At 38.1% G+C, this 20589-nt stretch overlaps 1 protein-coding gene across 2 annotated transcripts in view; it reads right to left on the reverse strand.

Moving 5' to 3' along the window:
* Positions 1 to 324: 324 nt before the first annotated feature.
* LOC131198799 (uncharacterized) overlaps positions 325 to 20589 on the reverse strand; it is a 145147-nt gene continuing 124882 nt past the window's right edge. For both annotated transcript variants that reach the window (XM_058183861.1, XM_058183862.1), the window contains 5 exons: positions 9210 to 9362; positions 4486 to 6357; positions 3847 to 3969; positions 3230 to 3379; positions 325 to 1989 (listed from right to left, as the gene is read on the reverse strand). In XM_058183861.1, the coding sequence (XP_058039844.1) occupies positions 1955 to 1989; positions 3230 to 3379; positions 3847 to 3969; positions 4486 to 6357; positions 9210 to 9354 (2325 nt within the window). In that variant the 5' untranslated portion in view covers positions 9355 to 9362 and the 3' untranslated portion in view covers positions 325 to 1954. The remainder of the gene's footprint in view (positions 1990 to 3229; positions 3380 to 3846; positions 3970 to 4485; positions 6358 to 9209; positions 9363 to 20589) is intronic.

The following is a 20589-nucleotide window of genomic DNA, read 5'->3' on the forward strand; positions in this document are numbered from 1 at the left end:
CAGTTGAATGCCTCCAACTGTACAAAAGTAGCTTTGTTCAAAGGGATGAAGCACAGTACAACTTCCATCATCTACCACAATATAAGAATATACTTTATAACTTATTTTCAGATGTACTTTATTGTAAAGCTGCATAATTTGTCACCCATCTTCCAGCTGCATCTGACATAATAGGAAGGGGCTCACAGACTTCTATAATATTAGAAATAGACTCTGAGGAATTGTAAAACAAACTATAAATCTCACATTTTGAAGATCCAGATTTACTGATAATGAAGCACACTTAAATACATCTTGTTTTTATTACGGCACTCTAAGTTTGATATTTTTAGATAGAAAAACAATATTGGAAGGATAGTGTATTAATCGTGGCATATTTGTTCTGGCCAATAAAGGAACTGCTTATTCATCTGTATTACTTTTTACTTAATTGAAAAGCAACAAAAGAACTAAAATTTTGGATAAAAATCTGAAACAGCTGTGATGTAGAGCAAATAAAAATATTTTTGTTGCATCAGCACTTTGTCAACAAAACTGTAGCATGCAGGTTCCCTAGATTAGAGGTGTCAAACTCATGGGTCACGGCGTCATCACGTGACTTATCACAACTATTTCCCCTTTGCTAAATCAAGTGTGGGCAAGGCCAGCTCATGATGCATCTGGGCCACGGGTTTGACAAATCTGCTTTAGATGACTGGATCAGTGGTGGGTTGCTACCGGTTCACTCCTGATCGGGCAAACCAGTGGTGGCAGAGGCGGAAGTCTATGCTTCTGTGCATGGGCAGAAGTGTTGCGCACACATGAGCAAACTGGTAGCAAACTAAATTGAAACCCACTACTGGACTGGATGCAAAATATCTGGCTTCATCTACACCTGTTCACGCCTTTATCTTTTCCCATTTATCAAGACTGAAAGCTTAATTATCTTTTAAAGCAAAGGACTGCTAGGGAGTTAAAAGCAATTTGAACTATTTCAAGTAACAGTTTGTATTACCAGGGATTAGCTGGATAATTTGAGTCCTTATCGAGCACATTAACACAACATCTCCATTTTATCTGTTTATTCTGCAGCATATTCTATAAGCAGATCTAGCTAGAATCACTCTTGAGAGTGAAGATGTAGAAACAGAATCTGATTCAAGGCTTCCTAGTCTATTGTCTGTTGCTGACCCAGAATAATGAAGGCTCTGCCGTTTTAAGCATGAAAAATGTTCAGTTCCATTTAAGAAAATATATTGATATGTTCATCCATAGCATAGGCTTAGTTATGCTAAGATACTGTAGCATAACCTTTTAGTGTGGGAACCAGAATTCTAGAAGCATGTACTCTGGCCAAATACTAAACTGCATTCAAGTAAAGTTAAACATATTTTATGAGATTTCCTCCTATGAAATCAATTTTACATGCTGCCATGTTAAAAATTACAATTTAAAGGCAACTTAAATTCCGAAACTACATTCAAATCTATAGAGTCAGCATATTTCTTTAAAGCCTTGGTTTATGAAACCATGATGTGAGTTTTATTTAGATAGAGTCTATAGTTTCTCTTATTTACGACAAATTATCTTGGTGTCCCTTCAGGTATCACTGCAGAAGGAAGTAGGGAGCATTGTTTTCCAAAACCTGATACTCTTTAAAATTAATGCTTTTTAAACTAAATTGTGATTCCCATAAACCTTTCTTATTTCTCAGCTGATACTTTATCCATTCATTGAGAATAAGTTTTATATTAGAAATTATTCACACATCCTATTAGTGTAATTTCAACTTTATTTAAACACTGTGTTACTTAACATTGTGTGAAATTTGTGTGTCCAAATTCATTTTTTGGACATTTTACAGTGTGAACTCAGGAATCCTTTACAATGCAACTTAAACTGATTTGCTTCCAAAAAAAATTACAATTCCTTTAAACAATACAAGCAAATATTTGCACTTCTGATTATCATTGTCTTATCTTTTATAGGCTGGTTTCTTTGCTTCACATCCTGCACAAAAGGAAAACAATGTTAGACAACATAAGTTTTTAAAAGTAGGCCAACCTGAAAACATTAGATTTTAACTATCTGGCATCCATTAATATATATAAAACCTGTTTTTACCTATAAGTCTTAGATAAGAAATAATTTGCAAATGGACAAATTCAGAGTTGTTAAGAATAACCATATATAGACTTGTCTGTTAAGATTTAAAGTTTCTACAAACCATTACAGTATAACCATTATGAAGGAGCATCTTAGGATGATAAAAGATTTCCAATACTCAAAATATGTACATGGCATAGGCCTACTATAATAGGGTTGTATTACTTATGAACAATCTATATAAGAAAAAGCCATATATGAGCAGCATTCAAACACTACCCAGCTGCTAAAAATTAGGACATCATGGGACTTGTGTAAGTTAGATGGAATGAAAAGGTTGGGATCCAGCTTAATATTTTTTTTAAAAAATTTCTTTTAAGTGTGGGAATTCAGTCCTATAATTTGAATCCCAGTGTGATTTGTCTGAGAGGTCTTTTTACACCTCTGTCTGTATTACAGCTGAACAGGCACTAACTATAGATACTGGGCAGTACACAACAACACAAAGCAGTTAGCATAACTATCTAGTAAAATGTATGCCAAAGATACGAACATCTTGACTGTACCTTAGGAAAAGCCCACTTATGCATTCAGTCTCAACTGTTGTTAATACTTTTTGCAGTATAACAATCCATGGTAGTGGAAGTAAGCAGGCATGATGCTCAGTAATATATAAATGTTAGATTTTTCAAGAAATTAGTCTAAAGATAAGCAGTTTAGAACAAACAGGAATTTCCCATGGCACTTCAGCTAGACCTAACAGGTTGCTTGCGTCCTTTATACATCTCATCTTTCCTGTCAAGGCTGAGCTAGTCATTCCAGGTATGTATTGTATACATATGTATTCCACTGACTATATAGTCAATATAATTAAGTAGTTGGTATTTTACTGGTTATGTTCCATGTTTTTATTACATACATCTTTCAAAGATGATCAGGAACATTCTAAGCCAAAAAAGATTTCACCATAGTTTTCCAGTTCAGTGAACTGACAGTTTTCATTTGTAGCACTGGTTCTAAGAAGCCTATGTGCTGAATATTATTGACTTCCATGTACTACTCAGAGCCTTTTTATAGAAATGATTTGAAAAGTGGATTTAAAAATGTTTATCTGTATTATTAGATTTTGACATTTTGCACTTACCCTTGTGATACATAATTTTAGGTTTCTCCCGTACTTCAGCTGTTTCACATCTTGTGTCTCTGCGTTTATGAGGAGGTTTATGCACACCTTTCTTCTTTGGACATTCCATATACATATCATCAGATGTAAAAGGGAATACTTCCAGGATATCTATTATAAATGTAATAATTTTATTCATCCCATTTTAATTATTCTGTGCCTAAAGTTTAATTCCTTCTACAGTTTCCCACTTTTAAGTTAATTTGCTTGCAAAGACATCTGTATTACACCTCATTCTTTAAGAATGGTTTTTTGAAATTCACTATACAAGATAATAGATATTTTCTCAGAATAAAGTATGAGCAGAATATGTGCCTCACATACACCAGCAGCTAGAGAATTGTCAGGCGCCAAATTGTATATATTATCCAAAATCCTCGTTTGCTCTGAATAGCATTGGAATTGCTTTTATGTAAGCAATTTTCAGCATTCAAATTAACTTGCTTTTTTTTTCTTGCACAAGTTGCCACTTTGCTTTAAAATATGGAATCAATTGCCACTGAGTTAAAGAAAATCAGCTGAAGTCATGTTAATAGATGAATGCAGTACATTTTTAATTTAAACAATAAACACCATACCTTTCTCTTTTGAAGCAGTAGGTGAGAGATCACCAGGCTTTAGGCTAGCAGATCTGGGTCTAGCACCACTTTTTATCCAGTATTCATCAGGTCCAGTCCTTCTATTTTCCTCTTGTAACCATCCTAATCAACATATATAAGACAGAAGTTAAGTTCTTTGCTACATATCTGGTTAGTAGTTGGTAAAGCAAATTAGCTAAACAATCCTAACAAAATTGATTCTATTCCAATATGTCCATTGATTTAACTGCAGACTATGAATATATTCAGATGTACGCATAAATCAACTATTCTACTTTCAAGTCTTCATCAAGGAACATTTAGACTGTAGTCACTCAATATTCTATCATTTTTTTAAAAAGCATTTTTGTTAACTGTGTATAAGAATTTCAAAGTAAGAGGTATATATGAGGAGAAAGAAAATTTGAAATACATTCTAAACTGCAACATTTCAGAGAGATAGGCATTCAAGTAGCTATGTATAAAATTATTGATACACAGTTTATTTTAAAAAAGCTTGCAAATCCCCAAACCTATCTTATCTTCCTCTCCCTCCTACTTGACTTATAAAGACTTATAAATGAGAAAATGAAGTTTTCCAAAGCAGTAGATCGACATATGTTTCAGTTTTCTATTTACCTGAGCATTTCTGTGGATTTCTTCTATGTTCAAGTAATTCTAGCTGTTGGGCTGTAGGTCTCATCAAGCACATGTTATAGTCATCATAGAGATCTTCATTTTGCTCCTTCTGCAGTTTAGTAGGTAACCCAGACATTTTTTCTTGCACAGGCCTGTTAATTACATGTGGTGGCACTGCATTTTTAGGGATTCTCCAAAATACTTTCTGGGAAATCTGCTGGCCCAATCCACTTTTGTCTGGATTCAGGATTTCATATGGCATATCTTCCTCAATAAAGTATTCCTCATCAGTTTCTTGCTCTTCGTATTCCTCTGGTTCCATTACCCAATATTCTTCAGAGTCATCAGCATCTGATGGAGATGAACTTGTTATTTTTTGGAGACAGTAGAGATGCTTGTCACTGGAACATCTTGGAAGAACGCTCATCTTTTTGATTTGGCTAGGAATCTCTTTAACCTTGACTCTTGAATCACTCTTGAGATTCTGACTATGCTCACTAGTGGCCTGTTCAATCCCCATCACTTCCTCATCTTCATTGAGGGTGCCTCCACTTCTTATTTGGCTTATTCCCAAGCCATCACCATTTTTCTTGAAGGTACATAAACCTTTCGGAAGCAAATGGTCTGGAACTATGATAGACAATGAAGAATTCTCAGTTGATACACCTTCTTCAATAGAAGACATATCATCAGAAGTAATACTGAGCAAATTTGGACGCTTTCTTCGTAAAAGATATTTTTCATAGTTATAGTTTGGATCCATCTTATCCACACAAGCCAACCAGTTCTCAGAAGGAAGATATTTTTCAGAGTCATCACACCATTGGATTTTTTCAGAAGTATTCCAGTCTTCATTGTTCATGTCATTACATTCGCTCAACTTCTGAGGCAAATATGCATCATTTGTCATCTCTATGCCAGAGGGAAATAATTTTCGTTGCCGAATACAATTTGAAACTTCTTGTGGAGCTATTGAACCACTTGATTTTTTAAAGCCAGGTGGTATTTTGGCCATCAGTACATCTTGCCTTGTCCCTGAGTGGTCAAGCCCAGTTGGTTCAGCCAGTTGCACTGTTCCAGCTTCATCCCTTGGACCTATGGCTCTGTAGTTTATAACTCCTTGTTTTTCTGAATTTTGATTTTCTTTACATAGAGGCTGTTTCTTCTGCATGTCCTCAGGAACTTTTTGCTCCTCTGAAAATGGAATACATGGAAGCAATTCTTGTTCACGAGGCCCATATGCAACTCCTTCACAGGAGCTATGAGCAAGCATATCTCTTTGCAAGATATTCTTTGGGACTTGTTTTTGTGCCATCTCATAGAGTGGGATTGTTTCTTTGAAAGACTTCCAGAGCTGAATAGCAGGAGCACCATCATTTGCATATTGTATTCTAACTTCCTCTTTCTCAATGGCATAGCCTGCTGGGGGAAGACTTCGAAATGGTACAAGACCTGAAGAGTTCTTGGCAAGTTCCCTATCTGACATAGCAGATGATGTTGTTTTATCTGTTTTTCCCAACAAACTTTCAGTTTCTTTAGGAGTATCAGATGCAGTATTTCCAGTATTTCCAGCATCACAGCCTTTTGTTCCTGTATCTTGTTTTACAGGTGTTTTTGTTCCACTTTCAGATTCTCCAAAATCAGTTTGAGTTTCTTTGTTTTCTGTTTGTTTCACTGGGTTTTGTGGTTGATACATCATGGGAAAACCATGCCTGAACCTTGGGATTTGATACATCATGGGTGATGATGGAGGACCACCAAAATAAGGTCGTCTAATTCTCATATGCATAGGAGGCTGTGGAATTAAATATCCAGGATATTCATGGGTAGGAACTGAGTAACATTGAAAATATGGATTGCCACTTCTTAAACCTTAGAACAAAACCAAAATACAGTTATATCATTGGCTTGTAATTTTAGATTTTTAACAAGGCTAAACATGCCATCATGCTAATCCAAAAAATTCAATAAAGCCCCTCAAAATATAAAATATATGTATCTGTGGTGTTCAACAAGCTGTTCCATATCTTCCTAGGTAACCTATAAATTTGCTGCAACAAAATAAAATGATATTTCTATTACTGGAGTTTTAATCAAGTACCTCCAATTTAGTTGCTGCAACAGAATAAATCAACATTTCTAAGCTCCTTGTTTTCTGATATTGAACAAATCAATAGCTCTGTGCCTTTGGAAATGCAACATTTTATATTTTTTTTGTCTAAGGTTATGCCAATATAATATTTGTAGGTCAGGATTGAACTGCAATGCCCTTGGTGCTCTCCAAACTTTGTTATTTTCTTCCAGACATTTCATTACCCAGCTAGCGAACATCATCAATGCTAAGTGTTTGAGCTAACAGTAAACAACCTAATCAAGGAACCACAAAGAACATTTCCACCAACATTGACAGGGCAAACCATTGGTATATAAACCATAAAGCCAACCCTCTTTTAGCACTGATGATATTCCCTAGTTGGGTATTGAAATATCTGCAAGAAAACAACCAAGCTCAGAGATCACTGAGGATCTCACAGTTTCAGTTATATTTAGCTCAGTAAGATAGTGAGAAGTAAAAACATGTAGTACATGCAAAATTTCAGTGCAGCTCTGCGACTATTACTGGAAACAAATATAATTTACAAATAAAGGAAATCAACAATTTTGTATAATCTGAGAAATGAGTAAGCAGAAGGCAGAAGACGATAGCTGACAATATTTTTTGCTGATAATTATATTTGTTGTGCTTTTTGCCCTTGATAGATCTTGAAAAACAGAGCTAGTATAGATCTGGCTAGCATTTGTATGGAAATATCCATGAAATACTAGAGCTATAAGCTATAATAGGTTAAAAAAGCAAATTGAGCCAAAAGAACAACAGAGCATATCTATGAAGCTGCTAGAAATTGTATTTGACTTAGAGACATTTTTTGTATTAATCCCTAATTGCAGTAACAAGTAGAGCCTAGTCACATTTATTTGGAAACAGACCTCGTGTTGTCAATGGAATTATTTATAGCTCAACAAATTGAAGATTACAAGCTAATTAAATGCAGTTGAAATAAATTGTATTTAAGTTAATTATGCTAAATAAAATTATTCATTTGTGCTAGGAGCAAGCAAGCAGAGGTTATGAAAGTAAGATATTTTCTGTGTGTTGGTATATGCTCTGAAAGTTTCATCCACTGATAATTAAAGTATCATATGGCTGTTAAGCAGCACTACAATGAAGGAAACTATGCAGAACCTATTAAGATACCTTATTAAGATATTAAGATAATCATAACCAGTTAAGAATACTATTTTATAGTACACTATAAAGTGTGCCACAAAACATTAGAACTATGATCCTTTTCTGAGTTTTAATGGTTCCATGCACATGCTGTAGAGGACACGGTGGCTTACTGACTAAGACACTGAGCTTGTTGATCGAAAGGTCGGCAGTTCAGCGGTTCAAATCCCTAGGGCTGCATAACGGGGTGAGCTCCCATTACTTGTCCCAGCTTCTGCCAACCTAGCACTTCAAAAGCATGTAAAAAATGCAAGTAGAAAAAATAGGGACCACCTTTGGTGGGAAGGTAATAGAGTTCCGTGCGCCTTTGGCGTTTAGTCATGCCAGCCACATGACTGCGGTAATGTCTTCGGACAGCGCTGGCTCTTTGGCTTTGAAACAGAGATGAGCACCACCCCCTAGAGTTGGGAATGACTAGCACATATGTGCGAGAGGAATCTTTACCTTTTACTTTACACATGCTGCATTTTGCTAGTATTACAGAAAATAAGTTTTAAAGCAATCTTCAATACCTGAAAAGAATGCTTAACAAATTATGACTGAAGAAGACAATTTGTTAGTATTATTTCTGCCTCATTAGCTTTTATATTGTGGGAAGCTACCCCCCACCCCTAGAAGAATGAACTATTTTGGGAAATATTAAAAAAGGAAAGATAGAATATTTTCCCTAAAGGAGAAAGGGGAAAAAATCTTAAGAGAGGCAGAAACCAGCCTCAGTCTCCCTGCCCCAAGCAGAAACTGAGGAGGCCAGCTTTTAGAACTGCAGATTTGGTAATCCATTCAGAAAGAGTGGGTTAAGACAAACTCAGATAAGCAAGAAATAAAAGGTTGACAAAATTAGCTCAGACAATCATCTAGCATTTGCATTTTCTCTTTTGCTTATAGAGCCAGCTATGACACCTACATAACCCGTAAATGACCCCATAGGAATCCAGAAAGTATAAAAACCCACCCACTCAAAGCTCCATTTTGTCAACTAGCCAGAATCACATGTGGTTGGTGGTTCCGCTTCATCAATAAGGGGAACCTTTTTTTCCAATCAGCCTCCAACCTCCATTTTATGTCAAGTGCCTTTCTGTCAGCTTGAAACTGGAATTGGATATTTCTTCTAACAATGTCTTTGAGACTTGCTATGCCCCTCCCTAGGCAATTTCCTAGGTTGTTTCAGAACATTCTTTTTTTTGTCAGACCCTAATAAGTTAAGACACTATTGCCAAGGTTCAGAACAGTAGATGAAACCCTAAAAGAGATATTAATAAATAAGCAGTTCAACTGCAGCTCTGTTTGATCAAATGGAGAAAACAACATTGACATATTTTTCTAGTAAATTTATCACTTTTGTTTCCTGTTCTTAGTTGGCAAACAACCCCCTACTCCTTGTTTTTGCAAGTTTATCATTGTGTAGCAGAACATTATACTGTATAGGTTCTCTTACCGGATGCAGGCATGCCATAGGGATTGTATATAGGTCCAACAAGCCATGGATTAGGAAATGGCTGATGTGCTGTAGGCCGAGCATAAAAAAAAGGCCTTGGGTTTGTGAAATAAGGTCTGCTTTCTGGGGCTGGAGGAGCATTCATTTTCTAAACTTGAAATAAATAGTGAGAGATATAAAATTTAAAAGGCATAAATGCTAGACAAGACAATTGACAGTTAGCTTATCAAAGAATAAGGACACTGCTGATATCCTGGTAAAAAATTAAATTTAAATTTAAACATATCATAACTGCACACATTTTTTTCCCATTTTGTTAGTAGGTATTTGCTTGAGGCTGCTCTATCGAGGGATCCTTGTCCTTGTCCAAAAATGTTAATATATTATCTGCCTCTACATTTGGAGAAAGAATATGAACAACCTGGAATGTTTAAAGAAACCCTACGACGTGTGTTCGCAAGGGAAAATTCCATAAGGAAATGTGAGGTGTTGAAGTGATAAGCTATATAACTATATATATAACTATATATAAAGTTATGTAGCCCCAAATATTAGGTGAATCTTACCCCATTAGGATCCTGCAAAATAAACAAACCACATTACCAATGATTGCTGCCATACTGGACCTATGAAGATGGCGACCGGCATGGAGAGCAGCCGAGTTGAGAGAAAGCTGCAGTATTGCCTGAAGCTTCTTGCAAAAGGGAATATTTTTAACCAAGCAGCTTTTAAGAAAAGAAAAGGAAAGAAAAGAACTAATATCATCTGGGAAGCGGAGGTAAGCGGGACCGCCCAGTTTAAATTCCCCCTTCCCCCACCACCTTCACCGTCACCTCACCTCACCGCTATCGCCGCCACCACTCTCCAGGCCAAAAAATTACAAATAATAAAGGAAGTTTTGAAAGTGAGAGTGTGAGAGCGTGGAGAGCTCTCTCAGAGAGAGAGAGAGAGCAGAGAGAGAGCGCATAGAGCGCTGAAAGGCTGAAAGAGAGAGTGAGAGAATGCGGAGAAAGATAGAAGCCTTTGCTACAATAAAACGAGCCGCCCAGAGATACTTTTAAAGAGACACTTTTACTTTTAAAGTGATACTTTTAAAGCTGAGGCGAGTGTATGAGACAGAGAGACAGAAGGATCATAATCACCTTATGAAATAGAAAGAAAAAGAAAAAAAATAGAGAGCAAAAGGAGGAAGTGAAGAAGAAGAAGAGAAAGTTAAAAGGACAGGAAGAGAGGATTTAAATTGCGAACTAAACGACCACGCTGAGCAGAGACTTAGACTCACCAGCACCAAGCAAGCCAGTTTTTAAGAGAGAATATAGCAGCCCAGATATAATTCCAGCTCAAGATTCAAAGGCAGTTTATTTTTGTTTCTTTTTCTTTTCCTGTTACCATACTTTGAGCATCCCTCCACCATTTTAAACTGTACTGAAACTGAATCTATCACCATTCAAAAAAAACCCCAACTGGAAGATTACAGGAAACAAACTGATGCTTGTCTCCCAAACAAAGGAACCAAGCAAATGGAATGCTGCTAACTTTTTGAACAGAGCTGTTAGTGCTTAAATAACAACCTGTGCTGATTTTCAAACTAATCACTACTGCTGTAATTTCCTCTGAAGACAGAAACACCCCACTCTTTCATTGTTAACAGTATAATTAATTGATAACTATTCCTACTTATGCTTATCGCCTAGATATTTTTGTATAATTAAATAATTAATTTTGTATAATTACTTAATAGCTATTCCTACTTATCTATAATTGCCTAGCTATTTTTGTCATACAACTGTATTCCATTAAGAAACAGTTAACTCTAATATTATTAATCATTAATTATCACTAATAACATTTATCTATTATCAAATATCAATTATCATTAGTCTTTAATTAATTAACACTGAATAGCTGAATATCCAATAATCTAATTAATTATTAGCAACTCTATAGTTGCTATAAGTAAATTGTCTATAAGTAAATAGTAATTATTTACTGTTCTATGTTAATTGATGTACTATTGACATTAATTTGTATCTGAGTAATTACTTGCTGGTTACTATTTCACTATTGATATTGACAAATTATTTTGTAAAATACATATGGAACATTGACCATGCCAAGCAAAAATTCCAACAAACCTGCCAAACGCCCACAAACAAAAGTTGTTACTACAAATAATAGAGCACTGCACACCAGAACAACTAGACACAAGAACAGGTTTTTCCCGAAGAAATGTTAACTATGCACCAATTATGCCCACCATAATAAACAAATATGCCTGAAAATAAACAAATCAATAGACAATTTCCTACAATCAGATCCTACATTTATCCATTTATGTCCATCTTGTTTTCCAAAATTAAACTACCTAATGTCTGATAGAGTCCATACCATGGAAACAACTATAAAGTCACAACAAACTATCATTGACTCCTTTGAGGCAAACTTAGAAAAAAGAATACTAGCATGTTTAGAACCACCTCTCACAAACCTTGAAAAAAAAATTACAGCACAAATTAATGGAAACTCAACAGATCAAAATCTTTTCCCAGTCAAACAAACATTACCTAATCCACAACCTAAATCACAAATATCTGCCAACCAACCAAACAACGTAGCCATACTAGTAAAAGATACCATCGAAAGAGAACAAAAATGTCAAAATGCTATATTAGTTGGATTAGATAATACCAATGAATCAGATATCACTAAAGTTCGTAACATCACTAAAAATTACATTTCACCCACCTTCTTCCCTGACAAAATAATTGAAGTCTCAAGAGAGGGACCTGAATACAAAAACAGTGATGCCTAAATTCTGTAGAGTCATCTGCATAAATGAGACTAGCAAACGAAAGTGCATTCATGCTATAAACTCAATTGCCAGAAACATCCCCAGCCTCAACAAACTTAGAGCAAGGCCTGATCTATAATTTTTGCAACGAATTCGCTCCCGTGAACTCCGCAAAGAACTCAAACGACGACAAGACGAAGGCAAAACCAACCTTTACATTGACTACCATGCTGACTGCATAAAAAGAAAAACCTACAGTCAGTTGGCAAACATCCAACCCCCCATCTTTCAAAACATCCAACCATCCGTAGTACAAAACTTCCAACCATCTGTCGTACAGAACCTTCAACCAACCATCGTTCAACCAACCAACCTCCAACCATCCATTGTACAGAACTTCCAACCATCCGTACAGAACTTCCAACCACCCATCGTACAGAACCATCAACCCGTCATACAGAACTTTCAACCAACTGTCATCCAAAACTAGATACACACGCCCCTTATTTCCTCTACACCCCTTATTTCCCCTTATTTCCCCTTATTTCCTCTACACCAAACACTGCAGATCTTAAATGCAAATTGATAAATGCAAGAAGCATTATAAATAAATTGCCTGAATTGTTAAATACTGGTACATTTGACATTATATTTGTATGCAAAACATGGCTGAACTCATCCCTCCCTGACTCCATTATTTCAGACAAAGAGTACCATATTTTTTGGTCAGATCACGAAACCCGCAGAGGAGGTGGAGTGGCTATCTTTTACAAAAAGTCACTGAATCTAAAAAATATTCAAGTTGCACATAAACTCACTCTTCCTGAAACTATTGTATTATTATTATTAATAATAATAATAATATTTTAATTTGTATACCGCCCTTCTCCCAAAGGACTCAGGGCAGTGAACAGGCAGATAAAATACAGACATACACAATAATTAAAACAACCCTTAAAAAACTGATTTAAATTAGCCCAAAAATTAAAATAATAAACACCCCCATAAAATTACAAAAATTTAAAAACCCATCACATTCAATTAAAATTACAGATAAAAATCAAGCTAGTCCAGCCATCCGAAATAAATAGGTTTTAAGTTCGCGGCGAAAGGTCCCAAGGTCAGGTAGTTGTCGGCCGAGGGAAGTTCGTTCCACAGGGGGGGAGCCCCCACAGAGAAGGCCCTCCCCCTGGGGGCCGCCAGTCGACACTGTTTGGCTGACGGCACCCTGAGGAGTCCCTCTCTGTGGGAACGCACCGGACGATGGGAGATAGAGGCCGGCAGTAGACGGTCCCGTAGATAGCCCAGTCCTAAGCCATGGAGCGCATCACACTTCACTTCTTGCTATGCTACAGAGCCCCTGACTACAACATCGCACATGCAAACATGTTAACCACACTACTAACATGGGCTACCTCTTGCCTATATCTTCTCATCTTCCTGGGTGACCTCAATCTACCTCTTATTAACTGGATAACAAACGAATGCACAACTGAACCCATCCATACTACCCTGTTACAAATCTAGGCCTTGATCAACTAGTAAGTAACAATACAAGACTCAACAACTGCCTTGATCTCATCTTCTGCAACAACACAAGCTCAGTTTATGGACTACAAATAAAAGAACCCTTTTCCAACAGTGACCACAGCATGATAGACTTTTGTCTTAATATACGCCCTTACAAAAATCTTCATAATAATGGTATTCCAAACTACAATTTCAAAAAAGCCAACTATGACCTTACAAACACCTACCTCTTGTCTCTTGACTGGCAAAATCTATTCTCAACCTGTATCACTGCTGAAGACCACTATAGAGTTTTCCTACTTGAAGTCAATAGAGTCATTAAACTATACGTACCACAAACCACCACCAAAATCAGAAAAAACAAATTAACCATATCAATAAAAAAGCTCCAATCCAAAAAAAAAATAAATCCCTCTGGTGAAGAAACAAAACTGGCTATGTAGCCAACTTCAGAAACCGCTACAAAAATATATGCAACCAAATAAAAATTGAATGCACCGATTACCACACCAAACAAGAATAAGACCTTCTGTGCACAAAATCCAATTGTGCTTTTTATAATTTTGTGAACAATAAACTTAAAGACTTGAGATTCATCCCACCACTAAAAGGATCTAACGGCAAAGAAAATAATGATGAAACAGTTAAAGCAAACCTCTTTAACACATTCTTTGGCTCAGTCTTTGTCAACAGTAATGGCTCACACCCAACATTCCCCAGTCGTACCAACAATGAGTACAATGACCTAACACAAATAGATTTCACAGAAGATAATGTTGAAAAGGCCCTTCGCAAATTGAAACCATCTCTATCTATTGGACCTGATGGCCTATGTGCATACTTCTTAAAAAAGCTTTCCACTAATATAGCAGAACCCCTAAGCATAATCTTTGAAAAAGCTTTCATGACCAGCTCCCTTTCCAAACTATGGTCAATAGCCACGGTCATCCCTGTCTTCAAAAAAGGAGACCCCAGCCTAGTAGAAAAGTACAGACCAATCTCTGTATGCTGCGTCACCTGCAAAGTAATGGAATCAATCATCAACCAATCCATTATCCTCCACCTAGAAACAAACAACCTACTCTCTAATAAATAATTTGGTTTCAGAAAAAAATTATCCTTAATTTATCCAGAATTTACAACTTCTGCACTGCAAAAACATATGGACTACAAATCTTGATCAGGGCAAAGCAATAAATGCAATTTACATAGACTTCTGTAAAGTTTTTGACTCTGTGGTGCATGATAAACTTCTCCTAAAACTAAAATCCTACGGCATCTCCGGACCTCTCCACAATTGAATAACAGCATTCCTGTCAAACAGACAACAAGTGGTCAAAATAGGCAGTGCCCTATCAAATCCTGTTCCTGTCAATAGCGGCGTTCCCCAAGGCAGCATTGGACCAACACTTTTCATATTATACATTAATGATCTCTGTGACCATATTATAAGTAATATTATAAGTTCTCTTCGCTGACGATGTTAAACTATTTAACACTACCAACAATACAGCTATCCTTCAAAAAGACCTTGACTTTGTGTTGGAATGGTCAAAAACTTGGCAACTCCAAATCTCAACCTGCAAATGCTCTGTCTTAAACATTGGAAAAAAGAATCTGAACACTAAATACAAGCTCGATGGACATTACCTTGTAGATGACCCTCACTCCGTTAAAGACCTTGGAGTTTTCATATCAAATGATCTAAGTGCCAAAGCTCACTGCAACTACATCGCAAAAAAGGCTTTAAGAGTTGTAAACTTAATCTTGCATAGCTTCTTCTCCAGAAATACTACACTACTAACCAAAGCATATAAAACATTTGCTAGACCAATTCTTGAATACAACTCGCCTGTCTGGAACCCATACCTCATTTCGGACATCAATACAATTGAGCGTGTCCAGAAATATTTTACAAGAAGAGTTCTCCACTCCTTTGAGTTCAACAAAATACTTATGCCACCAGACTTGAAATCCTGGATTTAGAAAATTTAGAACTCCACCACCTTCGACATGACCTGAGTTTAACTCATAATCATCTGTTATAATGTCCTTCCTGTTGAAGACTACTTCAGCTTCAGTCACAACAATACACAAGCACACAATAGATTTAAGCTTAATGTGAACCGCTCCAATCTTGATTGCAGAAAATATGACTTCAGTAACATTGTTGTTAATGCCTAGAATAAACTACCAGACTCTGTCGTCTCTTCCCCAAATCCCCAAGCTTTAACCAAAAACTATCTACTATCGACCTCACCCCATTCCTACGAGATCTGTAAGGGGCATGCATAAGAGCACCAATGTGCCTACCATTCCTATCCTAATGTTCCCTTTGATTGTATCTAATTTCATATAGTTATTACATACTTATGATTATATTTATGCTTATACATTGTATAGTTATTTCATGCTTATGCTTATATATACTGTTGTGATAAATAAATAAATAAATATTACCTATCAAAGCTGTACAGCCTGGGATTTTAAATTAGCTCTGCCAATTTAGTTGTTGCAACAGAATAAACCAACATTTTTAATACTGGCACTTTATAGCAAGCAGCCCCAATTTCAGGGCAAACCACAGAATGAACCAACATTTCTGTTACTGGGGTTTTAAAGTAAGCATTCCCTAATTTAGTTGCTGCAACAGAATAAACCAACATTTCTAATACTGGGATTTTAAAGCAAGTACTCACCCACCCAATGTAATAGTGGCAACAATGTTTCCATTAATGGAGTTTTAAATAACCATACCAATTGAGTTGTCTCAATAGAATAAAATGTTTCTATTAGTGGCATTTTAAAGCAAGCACCCCCAATTGAGTTGTTGCAGCAGAATAAAACAACATTGCTATTAGCAGCATTTTAAATCAAGCATCTCCAATTTCGTGCCAGCCCACAGAATGAACCAAAATTTATATTAGTTAAATTTTAAAGCAAGCACCCCCAAATTAGTTTTAGCCAACAAAATAAAACTACATTTTTATTACTGGGATTTTAAAGAAGGAAAACCCAACTTAGCTGCAGCCAACAGAATAAAACATGTCTAATACTGAGGCTTTAAAGCAAGCAGCCCATTTACGTGTATCCAACAAAATTAAACAACATTTCTATTGGCATTTTAAAGCAAGCATCACTAATTCCATTAAAAGAGAAAACCCCAATATAGATAACCCCAAGATCAGATATTACCAACTTGTATAAAAGTCAACGTGTCACTTAGAAAGCAGAAGTATACCAGTGGGCAGATATAGTGTTGTAAGCTTTCAGGAAAATGCAGAAACATTTCTACAAACTGTTCTTATGTGGTTAAGAGGAGGGGGCATCGAGAGTAACACGTGTATCAGAAGGTGTATGATAAGAGTAGACCATATATGGACTTTTGCTTGCTTCGACCTATTAGGATAACTTCTTCTTTTCCTTATGGCAATGTATGTAACCAAAAGTATAAAAGATTATGCTTAAGCTTTACTCAGGGCTCAGACCTTTGTTTTCCACGTAAGTGGGGGTCTGTGTCCTATTTGCGCAAATAATAAATCAATTCTTGTTTGTCAAATCCTTCGTGGTATTGTCTCCTCGCTTTAAGACGTAAGTTTTCTGCTACATTTTACTGGCGAGCCAGCCAGGAGACAAGGGGTTTTTGAGACCCTCTGAGTGGGGGCCTTGCCCACTGCCCCAGTCCTAGTGGGTCAGGGAGAACATCCTTTTCATTGGCGCCACCGGACCATTGTTCCGAGGGACTTCTCGCTGAAGCAGGGCAGAGGCAGTTGCGGCAACTTCCACAAGAACCACAGGAGAAGGAGGACGAAACAAGAACAAAGCCGAGGAACTGGCCAGAGGAAAACAACAGCCTGCAGGCAAGTATAAGGGAAATAGGAAAAACCCTCCCTTTTTAGCAGGGACGGTTGGGGAGGACTGATCACCCTCCCTTCAAGGAAAAGGTGGGAGGCTTGTCGTGTGTGTTAAGTGTGTGAAGTCTGCAGTTTCCACGTGAGACCGTGAGTGTCCGCCCAGTGGGTCAGACTTGTGTGACGTGGCAAACTATTTCCTTGTGTCTCCTGAGAGGAAAGGACCCTTACCTTCCTCTCAAAACCCCTCTCCCTATTTGTCTTGTCTGGTGCCCTGGGAGGATCATGGGAGGAGGGGTAGTGTACCTTAACTCCTTTGGAGTGCATGCTAAAACATTTTAAGACAGGATATAAGTCCCAAGATTATGGTATTAATTGGAGCAAGCAGAAACTGAAAACTTTCTGTGAAGCAGAATGGCCAACCTTTAAAGTTGGATGGCCGGAAAAGGGAACTTTAGACACATCAATAGCTGTGAGGGTACATCAGATAGTTTTCCACCCCACACTAGGTCATCCGGATCAGGCACCATACATTGATATTTGGGTAGACCTTTTGAAACACCCCCCAGACTGGTTAAAACAATACAAGGAAGGACAGTGCAAGCTCTTAATCTCCCGAACCATTCAACAGTCAAAGAATAGGAAGGGTCCCCCTCCAATTTTACCTAGCTGCCCAGAAGAATTACCCCACCCGCCTCCATATGTGCCTCATCAGGACAGGGATGAAGGGCCCATGAGGACCAGAGGATCCTTAGTCACTAGCGGGGAAGCAAGGCGGCAGGACATGCTACCCCCGATGTCAAAAGAATCAAGGGAAAGGAAGGGCAAGAGTGTTGCTAAGCCAAGGTCAGAAAGTCAAGATGGGTCCGGTCAAATAGGGCCCTCACCGAAAGCTTCTACCCCTGACCAAGAGGATGAAAATGAATGGGAGGGAGCAAGAGCAGGGCCAGCCACAGCTGAACCAGTAGCGGAAGAACCAATAGCTGAAAGAACAAGGGCAAAAGCGGAACAGCCTATCTTGAATGCCCCCCTCAGACAAATAGACCAAATGATTGTCAATAAAGATGATCCAACCAAAACAGACAGAGCCTCTCTCTTCCAATATATTCCATTTACCACCAGTGATCTCCTGAATTGGAAGCTCCATTATGGCCCATATAGTGAAAAGCCCAACGAAATAGCTGACCTAATTAAGACTATAGTCGATGCCCATAATCCCAACTGGATGGACTTTCAACAGTTAATGGGAACATTGTTTAATCCAGAGGAAAGAGAAAAGATCAGAATTGAAGTATCCAAGATTCTGAAGTCAGGTAAACCCATGCAATATACAATGGAGGAATGGGTGGACCGGCGCTTCCCCTCAAAAGACCCCCAATGGGATCCGTACAGGCACCTGAGAGAATTACAAGAATACCAAGGCTTGGTTGTTAGTGCAATCAGGGGAGCAGGAAAGCCTGCCACTAACATGTCCAAACCCTCATTGGTTATCCAGGAAGCTAATGAAAGCCCTGAAGCTTTCTATACCCGACTAATTGAGGCATACCGGGTCTATACTCCTATAGATCCAACCGACCCACAAAACAGTCGAATGCTGGCAATGGCTTTTATCTCCCAAAGTGCCCTGATATAAGGAGGAAATTACAGCGTCTTGAGGGAGCATTGGGAAGCCCATGAGTGAATTGATGGAGATAGCACGGAAAACATTTGTTAACAGAGATAAGGAAGAAGAAAGAAAAAAGGACCAGAAAATGCAGAGGAAGGCTGAACTGTTAGCCGTTGCTCTCACAGGAATGCCAAGGGGGAGAGGAGCAGGAAGGGGCCGAGGATATGAGATGAGCCTGGGACGAAGCCAGTGTGCGATCTGTAAAAAAGACGGTCACTGGAAAAGGGAATGCCCAGAAAAGGATAAGGAGAAGGAAGAAAGAGGAAACAGGGGAAGGTTTGTGAAGAATTTCAGAGGCGGCCTAGGACGAAGCCAGAGGGGGAGGCCAAATAGAGGTGGATTTACAAGGCCCCCTCTCGTAGGATTGGCAGAAGTGGAGGAATGGGACTGAAGCCGACCAGGCTCAAGCCTCCGGGAGCCTATGGTCTGCCTGAATATAGGAGGCAAGCCTATCCCCTTCCTAGTGGACACGGGTGCAACGAGATCAGTTTTAACAAAACCCCTGATCCCTGCTTCCCCCCACTCCATTAGTATTCAGGGTGCAACTGGAAATATATTGCAAAGACCAATCCTAGAACCATTAACCTGTGTCACGGGAGGCAGAACTATTACCCACCAATTCGTATACAATCCAATTCTGCCCAAGGAATGCAACAATAAGGGAACCTGTCAGTATGACAAACGAATGTACACAACCTGCCTCTCTGGAGGAATAACCAAGTGTTATAATGGTTCCTTAATCCCTAGAATTCTCCCCAAACACTCTCTGGGAGGATTTACCCCAACCCCTCCTGATAACTCCCCATGTCCTAACAATTGCACAACCTGCATAAAAACTGTACTTCGAGGTAATACAATCACTACTACTTTAATCTATCATACTCATTATAGATGTGAGGGAAAACGTACCCCTTGTTGTTATAAGGGAACATGGTATACCATTTGTGACCAGAAGGCTGAATGTTATGATCCAAGGATAAATCCAGCCCAGACTTGGTTGATAGCTAGAGCTAAGGGCTCAAGTAGTGGGCCTGTGATGGCACAAACTCAGATATTATCAACTGCACATTCTGGCACCTTACAATTCGATATTTGCAAAATAGCTTATTGGCCCACATCCTGTGGCGACCTGGCAAGGCATAGGTCTCTCACTCAGAATGACATTTACATTTGCCCCTACCAGTGGCCATCAGGATATGGAATTGGAAAATGGGACTGTAGCAATACTGAGGAGTTGTATTGTCCCTATTGGAAGTGTGCCGCATGGGCGACCTTTTTCCAAGACCAAGGCAAAGGAACCTACCTCAAAATATCTAGAGTTCCTACTCTCTCAAATTGTCAAAAATATCAGTGCAACCTGGTAAATATTACCATTCCCAACCCTCAGGCGTGGATCTCCAGGTACGGAAACTCTATGGGTATTAGATTATGGGCATCAGGTACTGATCCAGGAGGCCTTATTCATCTATCCTTTGAAACAAGATATCATCCTACTAAGAACTATACCAGATATTTTTCTGAATTTTGGAAGGAAGTAGAAAT

Source organism: Ahaetulla prasina, chromosome 4, assembly GCF_028640845.1.
Source record: "Ahaetulla prasina isolate Xishuangbanna chromosome 4, ASM2864084v1, whole genome shotgun sequence".
Taxonomy (NCBI): domain Eukaryota; kingdom Metazoa; phylum Chordata; class Lepidosauria; order Squamata; family Colubridae; genus Ahaetulla; species Ahaetulla prasina.